This window comes from Mustela nigripes, chromosome 16, assembly GCF_022355385.1.
Source record: "Mustela nigripes isolate SB6536 chromosome 16, MUSNIG.SB6536, whole genome shotgun sequence".
NCBI lineage: Eukaryota > Metazoa > Chordata > Mammalia > Carnivora > Mustelidae > Mustela > Mustela nigripes.
The window spans coordinates 44,092,632-44,113,526 of record NC_081572.1 but is presented as its reverse complement, the minus strand read 5'-3'; the positions used below and the strand labels follow the sequence as shown (position 1 = coordinate 44,113,526).

Genomic DNA, 20,895 nt, shown 5'->3' with positions numbered 1-20,895 from the left:
CAGAATTGCTCCTGGAAATGCTGTTGTGGCTCCTGCCATGATTGTACACCTACCCTCACCAGGCGAGGAATGTGGGTTAGCGGCAAGCGCTTGGCTATGGGGATCCTGGGCTGGTCTTTCCAGCCAGCCTCCCTTTTGGTGGTGTCTGGAGCAAAACAACACTATAAAATAACTGCTCAAGCAGCCAAGTGTAGAAAATTAAAAAGAAGGATCACTAATCCAGACAGGAAAAGGCCTGATTTATTGCTCGAACTGCTATGTCATAAAACGGCGGTGAAACAAAAAACACCATTCTATAGGATGAAGGGAGAGGAAATTTGGAGTTGGACAGAAAATCCGAAGGAAATGAAAGTGCTAGCGTGCTCTGAGAAGTAACTCTCCAAATATGCCAGTGGTGACCTTGATGTTTCCAGGCCTCCCCGACGCCTTCCAGACCTCAAGTGCTCAGCTCGCCCTGAGTGGCGGCCTCTCCTCACTAATGGTGCTGAGAACTCCATTAGGGATCCTGGGGTCTCTCTCATGTCGTCACCGTCCCAATGAGAACCTAACAGAGAGTGAGGCTGGCAGGCGTAGGAGATGATGAATGAGGAAGGTAGGAAAGGCTCGGTTTTCAAAAGGCACCTTCAGATAAGGGCTTTCTATAAAGACCACCAAAGTTGTAATCCTCTGAACGCTGTCAGTGGCCAAAGGGCCACATGGAGAGGTGGGCGGACCCATTTTCAGAAGCAAATACAAGGTAGGAGGCATGGGGAAAAGGCAAACTGGACTTACCTGATCTAAATCTCCTTTCTCCATCACCAGTTCCTCCATCTCTGGTGTTGGCTCATCTTCCAGGAAGGGATTGGTGGATGGGGGTGGAGACTCAAGTTTTTTCTGTTAATCAGATATGAGAAAGAGACAGGTAGTTTCTGAGCATATTCTCAATGCCTTTCCCCATTGATCTGCTTTTTCTGAGGCTCTCCCAACTGCATGTGATCTAATGAGCAAGAACTGAGACAACACGGACCACATCTCTTATCTCCCAGCCTTCGTACCATTTCCCACCTTTCTGAAACCTACTGCCCACCCCACCCCAATCCCAATCTGGCTAAAACTCTCATTCATCCTTCAGCCCTCAGATTAGAAGTCCCTTCTTCTGGGAAGTCTTCCCTGTCTCTTAAGTTTGGGACAGATGTCCTGCTCCATGTTTTCATCCCACCCAGTATGTCCCATCTACCCAGGTATTTATCAGAATGTTACCACTATCCATTTATTTGTCTTGCCAGAGAGCCAGCAGGAGCCTGAAAGCAGAGCCTTCTGTGGGCCATGGTGAGGGTGGTGTCACCATTAATAAGTGACAAACCTGGGTTTGAGTCCAGGCTCTCTCACTTGGATACATGGCTTTACTTCTCCAAGCCTCAGCTCTTCCCGAATGCCCACCACGCAGAGCTGCGTGAGGATCAAATGAGACCTTGTGTGTGAATCAAGAGATACATACATAGAACAGCTCAACGCAATATCTGGCGTGTAGGGAAAGCTCAGTAGGTGGGAGCTCTTGTTAGGACTTAAGGGTTAGCAGAACTGTGGCAGTGCCCCTCTCAGTGGAGTGACTCTCAGGTGAGAAAAAAGTGAGAACACAGGGCTAAGAAGTTCTGTAAAAAAGAACTCCTTTTAATCACAAGTTAAGACCCTGTCCCTGCTCTCGTGCCTCTCTGGGATACCTCTGGGAATTGGAAACAATGGGTCCATCAAATTACAAAGGCAGAGGCTCCCTGAGCTTCTGCCTTCTTCCCTAGCCTCCAATGAGGCTCTCCAGGTACTGCCTGTACCACTGGCCTACCAGTAAATAACACATTAGGAAAAGCTGATGGGAGGACACAGACTCCTGCTGGTTGGAGGGCAATGTTACTGCTCAGATTAATTTGCCCTGATGAAAGAATAAGTCTTCCCAGCAAGCAACTGCCAGCACCACTCAGCCTTCTATGCAAGAGCCCTGTTGTCAGAGCCAAGCAGACCACACTTCTCATTTCTGCTCTGCAGCTGTCGTAAGCCATAAAGAATTACAAGTTTGGGTTTAGATTTTAAATAACTCAAATGACATATTCCATGAGCTCTGGGGCTGCTAAATCAAACAAAAAAATTGCCAAGAAACGAACGACTTTCCAATTTTAAAGGAATTCCTTCTTTTTGCTGTGATGACAGTTGGTTTCAAGTCCATACAGGAAAGAAAAATTCTTCATATAGCAAGTTAAGTCCTACTAATTAAACCACATGGGATCCCAACACCTCCAGAACAATAAGGTCCCCAGGATGGCCAAGCTGTCTGACTGTTAGGAAGAGAACCTGGCCTTAGTCAGTAGTATATCTGCATCTGGGTCCGCCTGCACAAAGCCTTTTCTGGGGCCCTCGCTGGACATTTTAAATCATCAGAGAAGGAACTCTGAAATTTAAGACTAAACTGTTTCCTTTCCCAGGAGGAGAAAGCTTTCAGTTATAAGATGAAAATTCCACAATTTCTGCATTTCTCATTCCATATATACTTTATTCCAGCCCAACTCCTGATTTGTCCTGAAAGAGATGGCCTGCAGGCTTCAACTGCTAATGACTGTAAACACAGGGACCCGTGCACCTGGTTTAATATTACTGGGACCTCTCTTGGTACCACCACACTCCTATCTCATATTGTGATACTCATGTATAGGCTTCTTTCTCCATTAGACCATAGGCACCTGTCTGATTCAATTTTTCATCCTTTCCCAAGGCTCTGCAGAAACTGAGCTTTAAAAACTCCTTTTTAGGGGAACCCGCCTACACTATTGGTGGGAATGCAAGCTGGTGCAACCACTCTGGAAAACAACATGGAGGTTCCTCAAAATGTTGAAAATAGAACTGCCCTATGACCCAGGAATTGCACTACTGGGTATTTACCCTAAAGATACAAACGTAGTGATCCGAAGGGGCACGTGCACCCGAATGTTTATAGCAACAATGTCCACAATTGCCAAACTATGGAAAGAACCTAGATGTCCATCAACAAATGAATGGATAAAGAAGATGTGGTATATATACACAATGGAATACTATGCAGCCATCAAAAGAAATGAAATCTTGTCATTTGCAACAATGTGGATGGAACTAGAGGGTATCATGCTTAGCGAAATAAGTCACACGGAGAAAGACAACTATCATATGATCTCCCTGATATGAGGAAGTGGAGATGCAACATGGGGGGGTAAAGAGGGTAGGAGAAGAATAAATGAAACAAGATGGGACTGGGAGGGAGATAAACCATAAGTGACTCGTAGTCTCACAAAACAAACTGAGGGTTGCTGGGGGGAGGGGGATTGGGAGAGGGGGAGGATATTGGGAGAGGGGGGTGGGGTTATGGACAATGGGGAGGGTATGTGCTGGGGTGAGTGCTGTGAAGTGTGAAAACCTGGCGATTCACAGACCTGTACCCCTGGGGATAAAAATATATTATATGTTTATAAAAAATAAAAATAAAAAATAAATTAAAAAAAAACCCTCCTTTTTAAATTTGTGAATAAACCCTGATCGGATGAGAAACACTCAATAAAAACCTGTGTGTGTATGTGTGCGCGTGTGCACACGTGCACATGCTTGGAGCACAGTCTCAAAAAATATACCCCAAACTATTACACAGTGGACATCTCTGGGGAGAGGAATTAAGAAGGAAGAGATTGTTTTTTTAAAATGTTTTACTCTGGGGCCCCTGGGTGCTTCAGTGGATTAAGCCTCTGCCTTCAGCTCAGGTCATGGTCTCAGGGTTCTGGGATCGAGGCCCGCTTTAGGCTCTCTGCTCGGCAGGGAGCCTGCTTCCCCTCTCTCTCTCTGCATGCCTCTCTGCCTACTTGGGACCTTTCTCTCTGTCAAATAACTTAAAAAATCTTTAAAAAAAATAAATGTTTTATTCTGTTTGAGCTTTAATAAGCATGTATTTCTCACTCTCCTTTTTCTGGTAGGCAAATTATCTGAAGAGTGAGGATGATTTATAACTAAACTCAGTATTTCCTAAAACCCATAATATTTTAAAAATTACATTTTAATATAATTAACATCAAATTCACCATGTTAGGTGACTTATAATTGAGTGATTTTCAGTATGCTCACAAGATTGTGCGAACATCACCACCATCCAATCCCAGAACTTTTTTTTACTCCAAAGGAAGCTCCATATCCATTAGCTATCATTTCCACTCCTCCCCTTCCCCGAATCCGTGGCAACTCCTGACCCGCTTAATGTCTCTATTGCCTATTCTGGACATTTCATACAAAATGTGGCCTTTAGTGTCTGGCTTCTTTCAGTCTGTATAGTGTTTCTAAGGATCATCCTGTGTTATGTGTCAGTATTTCCATTTGTCTATTAAAAGATTTTTGGGCTGTTTCTAATTTTTTATTATTGGCAATAGCGCTGCCATGAACATTCATGTACAGGTGTTTGTATGAACATAAGAAAAGTTTCAATTCTCTTGAGCATATACTTAAAGGAAGCATATGTTACTCTAAAAAAAGTTTCAGATTGCTTTGCCTTTTAAAAAATCTGGCAGTTATCCCTTTACATTAGGCATCTGTATGTTAGCACCACAAATTGCATGAAAACAAAGAGTAACTATTTCTTCTGAATCTACAAACCATCACTAACACCAAGACTCAGTGCTGGGAGACTAAGCAAGTGCACCGATAAGAGACAAGAATAGAGAAAATAGTTTAAAACAGAGGCTATCTTAAATTTGAAAAAACTCATTAACTTTTGGTCCTGTAATTCAACTTGTATCATAAGAAAATAATCTCTAATGTGAACAAAAATGTGTTCGCTGTGGCTTTGTTTAGAATAGTGAAAAAATAACAAGTACTTAAGGGTCTAACAAGAAAAGGACAGTTAGGGAAATTCTGGCCCATCTCTATAATGAAATATAATGACTGAGAAACCCCTTAAGACAGGACATATGAAAAAAAGCTATAAAACTGTATTCACACATCATATATAAAAATAAACTCAATATGGATCACAGATCTAAGAGCCAAAAACTATAAAATTCTTAGAATAAAGCATAGGTAAATGCTTGTGACCTTAGGGATGATACCAAAACTTAAATAACAAAAGAAAAAAAATATAAAAGTAGAATTTCATCAAAATGAAAAACTTTTGTGTATCAAAGGACATTATCAAAAAAGTGATGACAATCCACAGAATGGTAGAAAATATTTACAAATCATGTACCTGATAAATGATAGACTATATCTAGAAAATATTTTTTAAAAACATACCCACAACTCAACAGTAAAAGAGACAAACCTAGGGACGCCTGGGTGGCTCAGTCGGTTAAGCGTCTGACCCTTGAACTCACCTCAGGTCCTAACCTCAGGGTCCTGAGTTCAGGCCCTGCATTACATAGGGAAAAAAAAATAATAATAATAAGCTAATTAAATAATGGGAAAAGGACCCGAACAGACATTTCTCCAAGAAGATGGCCAAAAAGCACCTACGAAAGATGTCCAATGTTATTAGTCATTAGGAAAATGCACATCAAAACCACCACAAGAGGGGTGTCTGGGTGGCTCAGTTGGTTAAGCATCCAACTCTTGATTTTGACTCAGGACATGATCTTGTGGTCGTGAGATTAAGTCCCAGACTGCTTGAGATTCTCTCTCTCCTGCCCCTCTCCCCGCTCTCTAAAATCAAAGTTAATAAATCTTGGGAAAACAAAACAAAACAACCTACCATGAGAAACTAGCTTATACCCATGAAGATGGCTGTAATAATAATTTTAAAAACCCAAAAAATCATAGATACTGACAAAGGTGAGGAAAAAATCAAAACCTTCCTACACTGGTGATGAGAATGTAAAATGATACAGCTTCTATGGAAAACAATGGTGGTTCCTCAGAAGGTCAAATATAGAGTTACCATGTAACACAGCAATTCAGCAATCCCACTCCTGGGTATACTCCCAGAATTGAAAGCAGATACTTACACAAAAACTTGTACATGAATGCTTATAGCATTATAAACAGCCAAAAAGTAGAAACAATTCAAATGTCTATTAAGGGATAAATGGCTAAACAAAATGCACACCCAAAGGAGGGAATATGGGTCAGCCATAGAAAGGACTGAAGTACTGATACATGACACATCACTATTCTATGTGAAGAAAACCAGGCACAGAGGGCCACACAGTACAGGGTTCCATTTATATGAAACATTTACAAGAGGCAAATCCATAAAGACAGGAAGTAGATTAGTAGTTGGCTAATACTACTAAAGGGGAAGGAGGAAACTACAAGTGGGTGCTATGGTGGGGAGGGGTTCTTTGGGGGGCAATGGAAATGCCCTGGAATTGGATAGTTGGGATGTGGCATAACCTTGTATATAAACTAAAAACAACTGAACTGTATACTTTATTTTTGGGGGTGGCAGAGGGAGAGGAAGAGAGGGAATTCTCAAACAGGCTCCATGCCATGGATGTGGGGCTCAGTCTCATGACCCTGAGACCATAACCTGAGCCAAAATCAAGAGACTTGAGCCAAGGAGGCGCCCTGAACTGTACACTTTAAATATGAGTGTTATGTGAAATTTTGTTATATGAATTATATTTCAATTTAAAAAATGTATTTTCTTTAAGCAGGCTCCACACCCAGCCCAGCCCCAATGTGGGGCTTGAACTTATGACCCTAACTGAGATCAAGACAAGAGCTGAAATCAAGAGTCAGATGCTTAAGTGACTAAGCTACCCAGGCTTAGAATTTTAAAAGTGCAATTTTAGGGGTGCCTGGGTGGCTCAGTCGGTTCAGCATCTGACTCTTGATTTTGGCTCAGGTCATGATCTCAGGGTTGAGACTGAGGCCCACAATGGGCTCCATGCACAATAAGGAGGCTACTTGAGATCCTCTCTCCCCCTCCCACTGGCCCTCCCCATTGCCCTGCTCACTCGCTCTCTAAAATAAATAAATAAATCTTTTTAAAAAGTGCAATTTCAATTTTAGAAAATGAGCACAAAGTCCAAAAGTCCAAAGTCCTCCTTTCTGACTGTTTTCTCTTGTCTCCATTCTTGCTATAATTTCTACCTTTTCTATCTTGACCTCGTATTACTCTCTTTCCAGAAACAAATTATCAGAAGTTAATCTCTTCCAATGTTATTCAAATGAAGGAATACATTCCTTCACCATCAAATAAACCATTTATAAAATGTTTTGAAGCACAGTGGTGCAGTGGAAGCATGCTGGGCCCATAAAATGTTTTGAAACATCAAAGGAGAGCTATTTCCTTGTTCAGGACAGAAGTCATTGTACTGTGGCGGAAGTGCTGAGACCCCACCCCTCCCCCACTTGCACAGTTTCCCTGACTCAGGTGTTAAGTTGCTGGAAGACTGAGGTACAGCCACTCTGGGTGGGCTTTCTTACATAGTGAGCCTTCTGCAAACACTCTTATATGCTCAAACTGCATGGCTGAAAATCATAACTATAGATTGTAAATTTATAATCTAATTTTAAAAATCAGACAAATATAAATGTATACTAAAATGACCCCTATAAGCCAAAGGATGATTCTATTTAGAAAGGCAATTTACACAATAGCCAAGAGGAGAGGAAATCCAGCTGCACGAAATGAGAACATTTTAAATTTCATTAAAAAAAAAAAAAAAAAAAGAACTTCCAAATTTGGTGAGCTTGTTACAAAGACTCAACCCAAACTATTCTGCTTGCCTAGAGGTTGAATATGAATGTTTACCCTGAATCTCATCATTGAGTTACTAAGAATACATGTAGGTGTAGTTAAATCACATTGAGACATTTGCTTTTAATTTCAAGGCATTTTAATTTATAGGGTACTTTGAATCCCTCTTAAGGGCCAGGAGTTTAGGCAATTAGCAGAAAGCAATGGCAGCTCACTTCTTCCAATAAATTACAGCATAGGGCACTATAAACTTGTTAGGGCTAGTACCATAAAACAAGATGAACCCTGTCCTTAAGGTTCTTTCAGTTTCCACCTCTATCAGATGTCAAAGTTGCATCTGTCAAAAAAGAGCCAAAGATGACGCATCACACTGATCAGTTAGGAGGAGCTGGACTGTGGCACGTCCTTCTGGGTGAGTCCTTCTGGGTGAGTTCATAGTCTCTCCAGCTCACCCTAATTGTTAATCAGTCAGCAAAGGACTTAAAAGGAACTGAATAATACAGTGAGAAGGGGGTGGGTGGGGCTGGGAGGGTCTTTGGTCAACATGACTCCTTGGCTCACTTATCTGTTCCATAACTTTGCAAGGAATTCAGAGCCCTCTATGAAATTTGGCATACACTACAGGATATGAAGATACACCTTAGTTCATTTTGTAGTTTATTCTGATGCCCTGAAATAAAATGGTAACCACAAGCAATTTCCCAAAAACCAAGGCAGCACAGGGAGGAGGTAAGGAGACAAGGAGCAGCAAGTCATCAGGTGGGGTGACGAGCAGCTAGACTGTGAAGTCAGGCCACTCGGACCCCCAGCCTGTCCCAGGCCACCTCTTCCCAGCACTGTTGGTAGCATGATCACTGGCTATGACTAATCCACCAGCGGCCCTGGTCCTGAGGCCTACAGGCTGCAGATGAAGGTGTGGCCCCACCCGGCCCACAACATAGAAGTGGTAGGCGAGGCTCAGAATGAACATTACCTACAGTGAGAAGCATGACATTTTCATATTCCCAAGGCAGGCTGCAGTGAACTGATTCTCTATGACCTGGCTTGCCCCGGTGAGGTGGCGGTGGGAGTTCTGCTGCCTTTCTAGAAACTGACCTTCAAGGGAAACCCCTTAGAGATGTTATGGACCAGCTAATGCCAGGACTTGGAATGCAAAATGGTTGCTGGGCCATGATAACTAGGACAAAGAGTGGTCTGGGGAAAGAGTCTGACCTAAAGAAGTTGAATGATTGGGGCACCTGGGTGGCTCAGTGCGTTAAACCTCTGCCTTCAGCACAGGTCATGATCTCAGGGTCCTGGGATCGAGGCCCACATCTGGGCTCTCTGCTCAGCAGGGAGCCTGATTTCCCCCTCTCTCTCTGCCTACTTGTGATCTTTCTCTGTCAAATAAATAAATAAAATCTTAAAAAAAAAAATAAGTTGAATGATTTGGAGAAGTCTGTGGAAAAGACAGCTGACCACTAGGGGGGAGAATAAAGAGTTTATGGCTTAGCAGGATTCCCTGGCCAAGGATTTGTAATCTGGAACGCTCCACAAACCTTAATAGTAGAGGATGCAACAAGTGAACAATTGGAGAAATTTATAAATCAATTCTGCCAGAAAATTTCCAAAACATAAGGCAAAAAATGGTAAATTGATAAAAAAGAAAAGCCAAAAGGTTTAAGTGTTCCCAGCTGACCATGACCAGACCCCCTGGAGCACAGCACCTGCCAGGAGGTGGAAGGCTCAGTCCAGAAGCCTGGCCCTGCAGAGTGAGCCTAAGTACAGAGAGGCCACACGGCCCCAAGAAACAAGCCCTTCCAAACCCTCTCCTCCCTCAGACAAAAGGTACTGACTGTGGGCCAGCTGCCACTCTGACATTCATAGTTATTTTCTAAAAAACAAAACAAAAAGTGTTGTCTTCAAAACAGCTCCTTCCCGTTTTTCATGGTCTGTATCTGTTATCCCATTTAACAGGCTCACCTTGTCCAGAGGGAGCCTTCCTGAGTCACATTACTCTACCTCTTTGGGCCTCTGGGGCATCTCCTAGCACAAATGAGATGTGATGTGTCCTAGGACAGCTCCAGGTTTACGGGCTATCGTGGTCATCAGATAGAACAGGGCCATTTGTTCCCCTGCAATCCTACAGCTCCCTAAATGTAAAAGCAAAATCAGCAGTGAGTAAGGCCCAGCCAAAGGAGACAAAGGGTTCAAAACAGGTGTTTGGCACTAGTGTTATTCAAGCAGCCTGCATCGGGATCTATTTCCCATACGGGTTGCTGGAATACTGGCTCGGAGAACCCGTCCTTAGGCTCCCCTGACTCGTCCAGCAGAAGCCATGGGCACACAATGGGGCGCTGCCTGGTGGGGGTCTAGGCTCAGTGCTTCAGCTGTAGGGCTGAGCCCAGAGCTGCATGGGTCTCTGTATGAAACCAGGCCAGAAACACGGCGCAGGTAGCGCAGAGGGGAGGGTCAACATAAGGTTATCAGGTGCTGAAGTCAACCGAATACTTCTCAGGAGAGAGACACATTCTTTTTCCAATCACATTCCACTACCTATTATTTCCTTTTGTGACTTACATCTTATTTAGGGGCGTTTTCATTTGTTTTATGGCCTATTTTTTTCCCTTGTTACTAAAAAGAAACCAATTTTGAACATGCAGTAACAAGCAGAGGAATATACGTATGTATTTTTATTTTTTCAGTATGGAAAGAATGCTCTGTGGTTCCTTATATTTTATTTCAATACTCTCATGACTGGCCCTAAGTAGGTAGGGCCTTCTGGTCTCACCTTAAAACTGAGTGCCACTGCCACCACTCTTCATCCCAGTGTCCTGAGGGACCAGATCCCAATACACCTACTCTGAGGCAGGTCTTACAAGAAGGCAAAGACGGGATGCCGCTGACGTCCCAGGATTTTAGGACTAAGAGCATGGGGGCTCAGGAAGGTAGGAAAGGTGAAGGGTGAACAAGCGAACAGGACTCCAGGCCCAATCTCTGTTCTGACTTCCCTGCTTCAACCAGAGTAGCTGTTTTTCTGCATTTGCAGTGGTTGTGTGACCACTGGTAAATCTGAAATGAATATAGCACTTCCCTCCTACAGCTGATGAAGCCCAGCGACTGACCACAGACAAACGTACATAGCACAGTGTGGAACACACAGAGGATGTTCAAAAATGTTAGCTGTTATTTCATGTGGATTCCGCATTAGAATTTGTTAAACAGTTTGGAAGTTCCTGTTTTGGCTCATCTCCCTCATTTAAAAAAAACTGAAAAATGACTTAATGAAAGCATGTGAAAACAAAAAGTATTTTTAAAAAACGATGGAAATGTATGTGTGTAAGAAAATTTCAAACAAAATACCAGAATAAAATAAAAAAAATAATTCTCTGCTTCTCCAGTACTCTCACTCCAACTTCCTTCCCCAGAACATCCATTGTTATCATTTCTAGACCTTTTTTTACACGTTTACATTCATAAAGATGCTTTTTGGTTTTTACATGTGGAATTACACCATATATACTAGCTGCAGCTTCCATTTTCCATTTGACAATGTATCTGAGAGGTTTCTTTTTTTTAAGATTTTATTTGTAATTTTAATTTATTATTTATTTATTTATTTTAGTATTTATTTTTATTTATGTGCCAGAGAGTATGTGAACACAGGCAGGGGGAGAAGCAAGCTCCCTGCTGAGCAAGGAGCCTGACGTGGGGCTCGATCCCAGGACCCCAGGACCCCAACCTGAGCCAAAGGCAGATGATTAACTGACTGAGCCACCCAGGTGCCCTGAGAGATTTCTTTTCTATGATAATACATCTAGATAGATCCCACATTCTACCATTATTCCACAATACGGATATATCATATTTTATTTAACTATTCTTCAGTGATAAACATTATAAAAACCTTTTTTTTTTTTTTTTTTTGCTTTGAAGGCTGCAGTTCCCCTTTCTTAGTACATCATCCTCTCCATGTATGGATTTTTCTGTAGACCTCATATCTAGATGTAAAACTGTTGCCTCAAAGGGCATGCACATGTTAGCTTTTGATACATAAAGACAAGTAGCTAAAGACTGCACCAATTTGTCTCCTAGCACTAAAAGTCTGTATTGTTAGTCTTGTAACTTTTTGCCAACCTGATAAAAGAAAATGAGTATCCTGTTCTATTTTCTTCATGTTTATTGGCCAACTGTATTTCTTCAGTGAATTTCTTGCTAGACTCTGTACTCATTTTTCTAGTTGGTTACTTGCCTTTTTCTTATTGATTTTAAAGAATTTTTTACTTTGGATATAAATTCTTGGCCTTAGAGCTTAAACTGTTTTTTCCTAGTTGTTATCCCTTAATTACATTAATGGTCTCTTTTGTTCTTTTTGTATTTTGTGAAATCTTTCAGCTACTTTTCATTATGGCTTCTGGGTTTGATGTCTTGTTTATCTCCCTTAGTACTCTCTTATTCAAGGCTAGTTTCTTCTAGAAGGCAGTTCACTGAATTATAGCAGGGTCTGGATTGGATCACAAGTGTCTCTTGATGTGTTGGTCCAAGGATTTTCCTACCAAATCATATCACTTCTCCATTACCACTTTTAAGGAACTTAAGAGGTCTGACTCTCTTGACTTGGATTTCTTCCTCCTTAGCTCCTGTTTTCCTTCTCTCCTCATTCCTGCTGGCCTGCACAAGGTCTGTGTATTTTTTGCATGACTAGGGAACAGAGATGAATCAACCATGATTCCTACATTCGAGGAGCTCAAAGTCCATGTGTGTGCATGCCCATGTGTAATGATGCAAACAGAATTTACTATAAAACATAAAAATTTGGTTTCCTTGTGGAGAGGAAATCTGAAGAAAGCATATTGATGTGTTAGCAAGGAGGCTGGGTTTCTGAAAAGAAGTTTTTAGAGAGATGCTTTGAACCTGGTCTTTGCTTACATAGATATTAAATGATATTAACTAACAACACACACCCCATCTTTCCAACAGAGGTGCCTGGTCCTCAGACCTATGTACCTTTCTGTTTTAATCTTTTAGTGTTTCTCTGACATGCAAATTTGTATACTTGGCTTTCAGGTTTACAAAGACACACTGACCTGGTCTGCTGCCCAAAGACATTAAGAAAACAAATTCTAAGGTAAAACATACCCTACATGTGATACAGATCAACAGCTGATAAAGTAATATGGTATTTGTGACTAAGTAAGTGAGGCTACATGCAGCCACTACTTAAAATGATGACAGGACGTTCTAAAAATGTGCAATACTCTGTGTCCCCATTTGCATAATTTAGTGAAATCCCTGGAATGAGGGACTGAGCAGTTGAGCCACTGGAAGGAACCACCAAACTGGTAAAGACTGAAGGGAAGCCCCACCCCCCAACCCCCTGATTTCCTGTTCCAGCTTCCCTCGGGAAGGTCCTACCAGAGTTCCATCTGTCAGGGTGCACCCAGAGAAGCGTTTGGCGAGAAACCCCTCAAAGTTAGTTGTTCTCTGAATAGCAAACAGAAGCAATTTCACTTCAATTTCCTTAGCTCTGGTGCGCATAATCTTGGCAAGTTCTGTCCTTCAAAATAAAGAAATAAGAATGATGTTAAAAAAAAAAACCCAAATCTGTTCAAGATAGGATAAATGGTTTTAGCTTATATTCCCCCCCAAAAAACGGTTTTAGCTTATATCCCCCCACAAAAAATGTGGTCATTTTAAATCCTGAGGTCTGTTACCAAGCTGAATGTTTGGAGAATAGAAATACATGCTCTAAATAAGAATTTGAAAGTGAAATGGCCCACTAGTCAAAAGAAATCGAGGATTAAGGAGATCAATTTGTTTATATAGTCACTACTATTTTTAGATCTTTCAACCTTTCTGTAATTTGTTAATAATGTAAATATAAAGCACTTACGAAGAATTTTACATGCATACATTTGATGTATGATGTATTTATATATGCATAATTTGACATGCATATATTTTATATGATGTCACAAGTCATTCCTTACTGGATTACAAAGCCCCCTCTTCCAAAGAGCTCAATCACCATCTCTTCACCCAGAGAGCAGGAACCCTGGAACTACAAGTAGGAGGCTACAGTCCCCATGTGAGAAGTGACGTGCATGTGCTCGGGCGGGTCCTGCCTGCAAAGCTTGCGTGCCAATCCAGTGTTCTGCTTCAGAGTGGGAGCTGTGGGGTAGCAGTGACCTGGGAGCTCTTAGGAAGTACTGAGCCACAGTACTGAGCCATGGTTATCTTCCCATACAAAGAAACGGCAAAACCAAACAAAGAGCCTCTGCAAGTCTTTGAAAATTATGTATCTGTAGGATTTTAGCCAAAATTCCAACAATAAAAGCTTGGCAGCAACAGAAGCAACATGGCCATTAGCTGCCACTTCGATGGCAGATTTATGGCTGACTCCCTGCCTCCTGCAGACTGCTTTCTTTGCAGAATTAGTTTGCAAGTCACTGAACTGTAGCCTCAAGAGAATTATTTATCAATTTCTCAAGGAATGTGCTTTCTTTGCTAATCGGGACTTAGAAGGCGACAACCCCAACTGTCCTTGAATCAACATTTAAAGGTTATCTAAACCTGTGGTAGCAAATATGCTTCTGAGAACAACAGCCACACAGAATGTACATCAGAATGAACTCGAATGCACACTGTGGGCTCTGGGTGGTAATGATCTGTTCCTGCAAGTTTATCAATTTTGACAAATGTACATTTTGGTGGGGGATGTTGATAGAGGGGGGCTATGCACGTGTGGGGGCAGGAGTATATGGCAAACCTTTGCATCTCCCTCTCAATTTTGCTGTGATCCTAAAATTACTCTAAAACAAAATGCCTATTAAAAGAAAATAATAGGGATGCCTGGGTGGCTCAGTTGGTTAAGCGGCTGCCTTCGGCTCAGGTCATGATCCCAGCGTCCTGGGATCGAGTCCCATATCTAGCTTCTTGCTCGGCAGGGAGCGTGCTTCTCCCTCTGCCTCTGCCTGCCACTCTGTCTGCCTGTGCCTGCTCTCTCGTGCGCTCTCTCTCTCTGACAAATAAATAAATGAAATCTAAATAAATAAATAAATAAAATAATAAAGGCAAGAGCCAATAACCCTTAGGAAATCTGCCCCCCAGGTGTTTAAAGCATACAACTTTATTATATATTCTCTGATTTTAAGAAAAATACCTACCATGAATTGTTCTAAGGTGGCTGAGTTATGCTCACACATGGGGCTTTTAAAAAATAATTAGCCTGGAGCTGATGTAACTGTGCACTGTGAGAAGGGCATAGATAACTGGGGCGCCTGGGTGGCTCAGTCAGTTAAGCATTTGACTTTGTCTTAGATCATGATCTCAGGGTTTTGGGATCAAGCCCCATGTCAGGCTTCCTGCTCAGTGGGGAGTCTGCCTGTCTCTCTCCCTCTGCCCCTCCTCCTGTTTATGCTCTCTCTCTCTCATTGATAAATTTAAAAATAAAATCTTAAAAAAAAAAAAAAAAAAAAGAAAGGCATAGATAACTAATAAAACCCAGTTACTACCACTGCTGTGGTCAAGCAGCAAGTAAAGGATTAAAAAAAATTGACTCTAGCTTTAGCTTTGTCATAGACACACCAATCTAAACTTCTTGGGTTTTAGCTCTTCAATGTAAATGGACTCCCTGGCCCTGGGCTTTGTTCATGAAACTGCAGAGACAGGACGAATGACAGAAGGTCTTTAGGATGCTTAGAACATTCAGATGCCGATATTATTAACTATCCAAAGACTATAAAAACACTGCATTAGGGGCAGGAAGTTTGTTCAGGAAATATTTCTTGAGTGTCACTGAAGTATGTGTCCCTGTCCCTATGGAACGATGTATGCAGGAGCAAGTCAGAGAAGCATGGATATATACACTGTACACTGATATATATGATAGAGACACAGGAGAAAATGTAGGGTGATGAGTAACACAGGAAAATCTGGTGGATGAGCCTTGCGTAGGTTAAGTCCAGAAGGCAGGAGCTGTTCAAGGCAAGGGTCAGGCTACAGGAAAGTCTTAGAGCAAAGACAGGAGCAGACGAAGCTGCTGTGTTTTATACATATTACTCTAAAGGGGGGGAAGAGGGGAGGAGGCTTTGACTATAGGCTACCAGCCCAGGACTCTTGTGTACCCTTTTTCACTTTTTTTCTAGAAGTTTTTACTCTTACTCCACATACAAGCCCTCTCCCTCTAGGTTTGGATCTCTGAAGTTGGAGAAGTCGGAATACAGCTGCAGCTGGAGTTCAGGGGTTGATTTTGGATTTATAAAATATGACCTTCAACAGAAAAAGGGTCATCTAAAGGGAGAGAGTCCAGCACAGATTAAGACGTTCTCATTACAATGATGACTCTCCAATAACAACAACAAAAAGGTGGAAATGTTACCCAATCCACAAGACAAGATGGAACCTCCAGACACCAGGGGATTGATTTTAACCAACCAATTTCAATGAACATAAAACCAGCAGAGTTGGACTCTACCTTGTGACATGGCAAAATTCTACTGCAATCCTCTCGGTCATGTACCACTCACGTGGAAACATACGACCATATTTCTCCTCATAGTCCACAAGCTGGCGTTTTATCCAGGCATAGCGTCTGTCGATTTTGTCCAGCCAGGCGACCTTAGGAAGGTAGGAAACAAAATCCACACAGTGCTCAGAAGTAGTGCTGACAGTTTTAGGAAATAAACAAAAACACAGAACCAAGAAAAACACAACCAATCTCTTTATTTCTTACAGTTTTGTTTTATTTTGCTTAATTTTATTTTACTTTATTTATTTTTTAGAGGGGGAGACCGAGAATCCCAAGCAGGCTCTATGCCCAGCGCGAAGCCCAGTGCAGGGCTTGATCTCACAACCCTGAGATCAGAACCTGAGCCAAAATCAAGAGTCCGACACTCAACCAGCACCTGAACCTCACCCAGACACTCCTATTTCTCACAGTTTTAAAGAATATGGGCTACTTTTTCACTTGATCCAGAGGTTCTTAACTTGGCTCTATGATTAGATTTCAGGGATCTGGAAATTTCCTGAAGCGGTATGTGAAGTTTTATGCACAGGTACATTTTTCTGGGGAGAGGATCTATAGCTTCCATTAACTTCTTCAAAGGGTCAATGACCTCAAAATGGTTAAGAACCATTGAACTGTATGGGGCACCTGGGTGGCTCAGTGGGTTAAGCCTCTGCCTTCGGCTCAGGTCATGATCTCAGCGTCCTGGGATCGAGTCCCACATCGGGCTCTCTGCTTGGCAGGGAGCCTGCTTCCTCCTCTCTCTCTCTCTCTGCCTGTCTTTCTGCCCGCTTGGTCTCTCTCTGTCAGATAAATAAAAAAGTCTTAAAAAAAAAAAAAAAGGAACCATTGAACTGTAGAGTCAGCCCCTAAAATTCACAGTTCAACATCAACATTTTAAGGCAGTAATACTATTAAAATATGAATCAGCAGACTCGAGGTATTTAATTTTCAATAAAATTCAAATGTCACATCAATTTCATTTGGTTAATACTTACATCTTGGTTTTCTTGAAAAAGTACTAGATATTCTGACAGATGCTGTTTAATAAACTTTTTGATGATTTCTTGTTTGATTCTAGGATCCAAAATATTAGCAACCAGACATGCATCCCGTAGGACATTGCTGGGTCCTCCTGGCCTCTGGTAAAACAAACAACACAGCAGTTCAAGAGCCTGAAACAACCTTTCATTCTCCAGGACTCTGACAGCTGCTACTTCTTGTTCCTCTCTTGAAGTTATTATTACTTCCATTCCCCTGACACTTATTCTTTTGCTGTGGATGGATATTTTAGTTACTTGCTACTCAATGAAAGAATGATTAAGCTAGTATGTAGTAGCCAATACAAAAGCTACTCTGCGAATCAGCAAGGAGACACTGTGGAAACAGGGCCAGCAATGGTCATAGGAAATTTTGCTTTCTGAATACAAAAACTGAAATCGCCTTGGTGAAGAGCCACATGTCCAGAAGGACACCACTCTTACTCCCCACATGCCACTTTCCCCTGATTCCAAACTCCGACTCCTATTCTTAAAGTGCCATATTTGTGCCAAACAGTGCAGTGGCATTTAAAATCTAAAACCAGGTTCCAAACTGCCAGACTTGTTTGGCTGTCAACAACCGAGGCAGGTAGCCAGAAGTAAAATATTAGTATACTGGTCCCTTGATCTGAAAGGCATTAGAAGGCTACTGCCTTCTGAGGGGCTATATTGATCCATCACGATGGGAAGGCCTTTGTTGTTACTGAAGGCAATGAATGCAATCTAGCCAACTTTTCTTTAAAGTAACTCACTGAATGAACATGGTTGGCGGGGTGGACTAGAACAAAAAGAACACCTGGAATCTACTCTTGGCTTGACTAGATAGCTGTGTGGCTTTGGCGCAATTACTGAAACTCATCCGAAAATTAAATTAAAAAAAAAAAGGACTTCAATTAGGTGATGATTAACATTCTTCCAAATCTTTATGACTCTTTTGGGTAAACTCTGTCCAATAATGTGTCTGTCTTGACCGAAGTTCAAGAGTTTTGTTAAGTGTTACTAAGCTGCCTGAGAGCTAAATTGTTAGGATGCTGACTCACTCTGTGTTGAATGGTTGTTATGCTATCTGTTGAATGCTCTGACTGCCCACCTCTTGCTTCTGGATGAAAGTGTTTGATCTGACAGAGAAGTCACAGAAGCCGAAACCTATGGGCTCATGGATTCAGATATTTTCATTTAAAAAGGGCTTAGTAGGTTACCTTGTACAATTTTTACCTTACACAAATTTTATTTGTGAAATAGGAATAGCAACACAAGGCCTTTAAGAAAAGATCAGTCACTGAAAAGGAGAATACAAAACTTAAAAAAAAAAATTAAGTTACCTAGCCACAGAAAAAGTAAGCAAGTTGTTAAAGAAAACCATTTTAACTTCATCTGCCTGGTGAGATCTGAGAAAAAGATATAAAGTAGGTCATGACTCGTTTCTTCTAAACCATAAAGCTAGGCTTCATTCATATCTTTCTGAAGCTCCATGAAACTGGGCTAGATACCAGAGTATAGTATAGCAGACTCTTGGCTAAGAACAGTCTGGGCTAAGAACAGTTTATAATTTGTGAATGTCCTGCAATGCCTTTTAAAAGAATGGCTTTCCAACATCCACTCCCCACAGTTATAGCAAATGAATAAAGAATATAAAGTCCTGAGAGGAACACATTTTACAAATAAAATAACTGATTACTAGAAGGCAGCCATTAACCTATGCAGACATTAAAATCCAGAGCACGTTTCCTATAGGAAGTAATCTACAAAGCCGGGGCACCTACCCCCACCTACTTCCTAAGTTTCTTTCATGGAGCACAAAGAAAAATGATCAAGATATTTCCAGTTACTGAATTATAAAGCAGGTCCAGGAAATGTCCCTTGGCTCAGTAAATGAACATATACCGCCACCTCTACTTGCCAAGTGCAGTGAGGAACGCTGCTTGCCTGTGTGTGCTCTAGTTCATTTCTGTGTTGAATAATTCTTTCTCTTGAAATAGCTCAAATAATAGAGAAAAAAAGCTTCTAAAGGTTCTTTTCTCCCCAACACATGCAAAGCATTAAGATTACATCTGCTACAATTTGAAAGATAGAGCTAAAAGCAGCTACCCAGGCACAGTGACAGCCAAGTGAGGCAAAGCTTGTTATGGGAGAAGTGTAACCGTAGCCCACAAGCAAAATACCAGAGCCTTCGCAGACACAACACAAACAGCCATGCCACCAGCGAGAGTTAAAGGGATTAATCCCAAAGAACAGGCTTCTGATCATTAAAAGTGAGTCTCCTGTGTCGCTCTGAGAGTTACATAAGCCTGTGGATGCTCCTCCCAGCTGTCTCTTCACCAAACTGAAACCAGTAAGTTATGTAACGATTCTAAAAAACACTGCGGCTTGAAAAAAAATTTTTTTTTTAACACAGGCATGAGAAAAAAGAAATTTGCTGGGCAGATGAGATACTAGGTTTGACACATATTAAATTAAACCAAAATAAATCCTCGCTCTTTGATGCTGAAGACCACAGATAAAGAACCAACATCGCTTTGGGATATTTAAAATCAAGGATGGTCTCATCATCCCAAACCTCTAGCAGACAGACTTATGGCTGCCAGCAGGCACTTTTGGAATGGTAAAGGAAGTCACGGCAGAGAATGTGAATTAGGAAAGAATGGTGATAACTTCTAAGACAGGATGGATAATAATACCTTGGTGCCCTGGGAAGGAAATGCTTCTTCAAAATCAGCCAGGATTTGCTGTCCTAACTCAGTCTGGGCAGCCTTCACTCTGCAGGGAAAAGAGAACATGTTATTGCCTGGTGTCATTTTCATATATCCGTAAGTAAGTATGCAAAGATCGATTGGGCTCAGATTGGGTGGTGGCTAGAGAAGAGAGGTCACACACTAGTTAGTAGCGGCTTTATGACCAGGACCCAGGCATCTGATTTATTGCCATGATGGATTTTCTATATCCTAAAGTTTTTCTAGGCTAACCCTCGCCTGGTGTAAGGGAGTATATGTTTATCTTTCTAAGGTGTCATCAGAGGGTAGTCACGCCATGAGAAAATGCTACAGAAGAACCCCCAATCCAATAGAAATCCATGTTGGATTACTGCTAGGGCTGCATCCCTGCTCCTTGGAGTCCAGAACACAGGAGGACTCCAACCTGCCTCAGAGATGCTGCTTTTTCAATCCTTAAGTCAACATCAGGATCCTAAATTTTAACAAATGAACAAAAGAAGGGGCACCTGGGTGGCTTAGTGAGTTAACCCTCCGAATCGATTTTGGCTCAGGTCATGATCTTGTGGTGGTGTGATCAAGCCCTGGGTTGGTTCTCTCTCCCTCTCCCTACTGCTCTTGTGCACTCCCTTGCTCAAATAAATAAATAAATAAATAAATAAAATCTTAAAACAACAACAACAAATGAGCAAAAGGAATGTTTCCTAAGGTAAAAAGAAGAAGATTCGAAAGACAAAATGAGCTGTTACTTGGGGGTGAAGGCCACTGAATGAAGGCTGAAGTTCACTCAGAAGCCTGGCTGACAACAAAAATGAGCTCAAAAGGAGAGGTCAGTACCTAACCTGGCATTTGTGTGTCTACCAGGAGCTCAAAAATACTTGTCGGCTGAGAGGAGAGAGGAGAAGCAGCTGGCATGAGAAAGGAACTGTGCGTGTCAGCACCACCTGCAATGATCACGTCCTCCCCCGGGGGAGCTGGATGCCTCCC

At 41.8% G+C, this 20,895-nt stretch overlaps 1 protein-coding gene across 1 annotated transcript in view; it reads right to left on the bottom strand.

The window, feature by feature from the left end:
* VPS53 (VPS53 subunit of GARP complex) overlaps positions 1-20,895 on the bottom strand; it is a 138,518-nt gene that overhangs the window by 66,210 nt on the left and 51,413 nt on the right. Inside the window, exons 8-12 of the mRNA XM_059379440.1 lie at positions 19,879-19,957; positions 17,159-17,302; positions 16,131-16,273; positions 13,070-13,211; positions 772-873 (exon numbers count right to left, since the gene is read on the bottom strand). Of these exons, the coding sequence (XP_059235423.1) occupies positions 772-873; positions 13,070-13,211; positions 16,131-16,273; positions 17,159-17,302; positions 19,879-19,957 (610 nt within the window). The remainder of the gene's footprint in view (positions 1-771; positions 874-13,069; positions 13,212-16,130; positions 16,274-17,158; positions 17,303-19,878; positions 19,958-20,895) is intronic.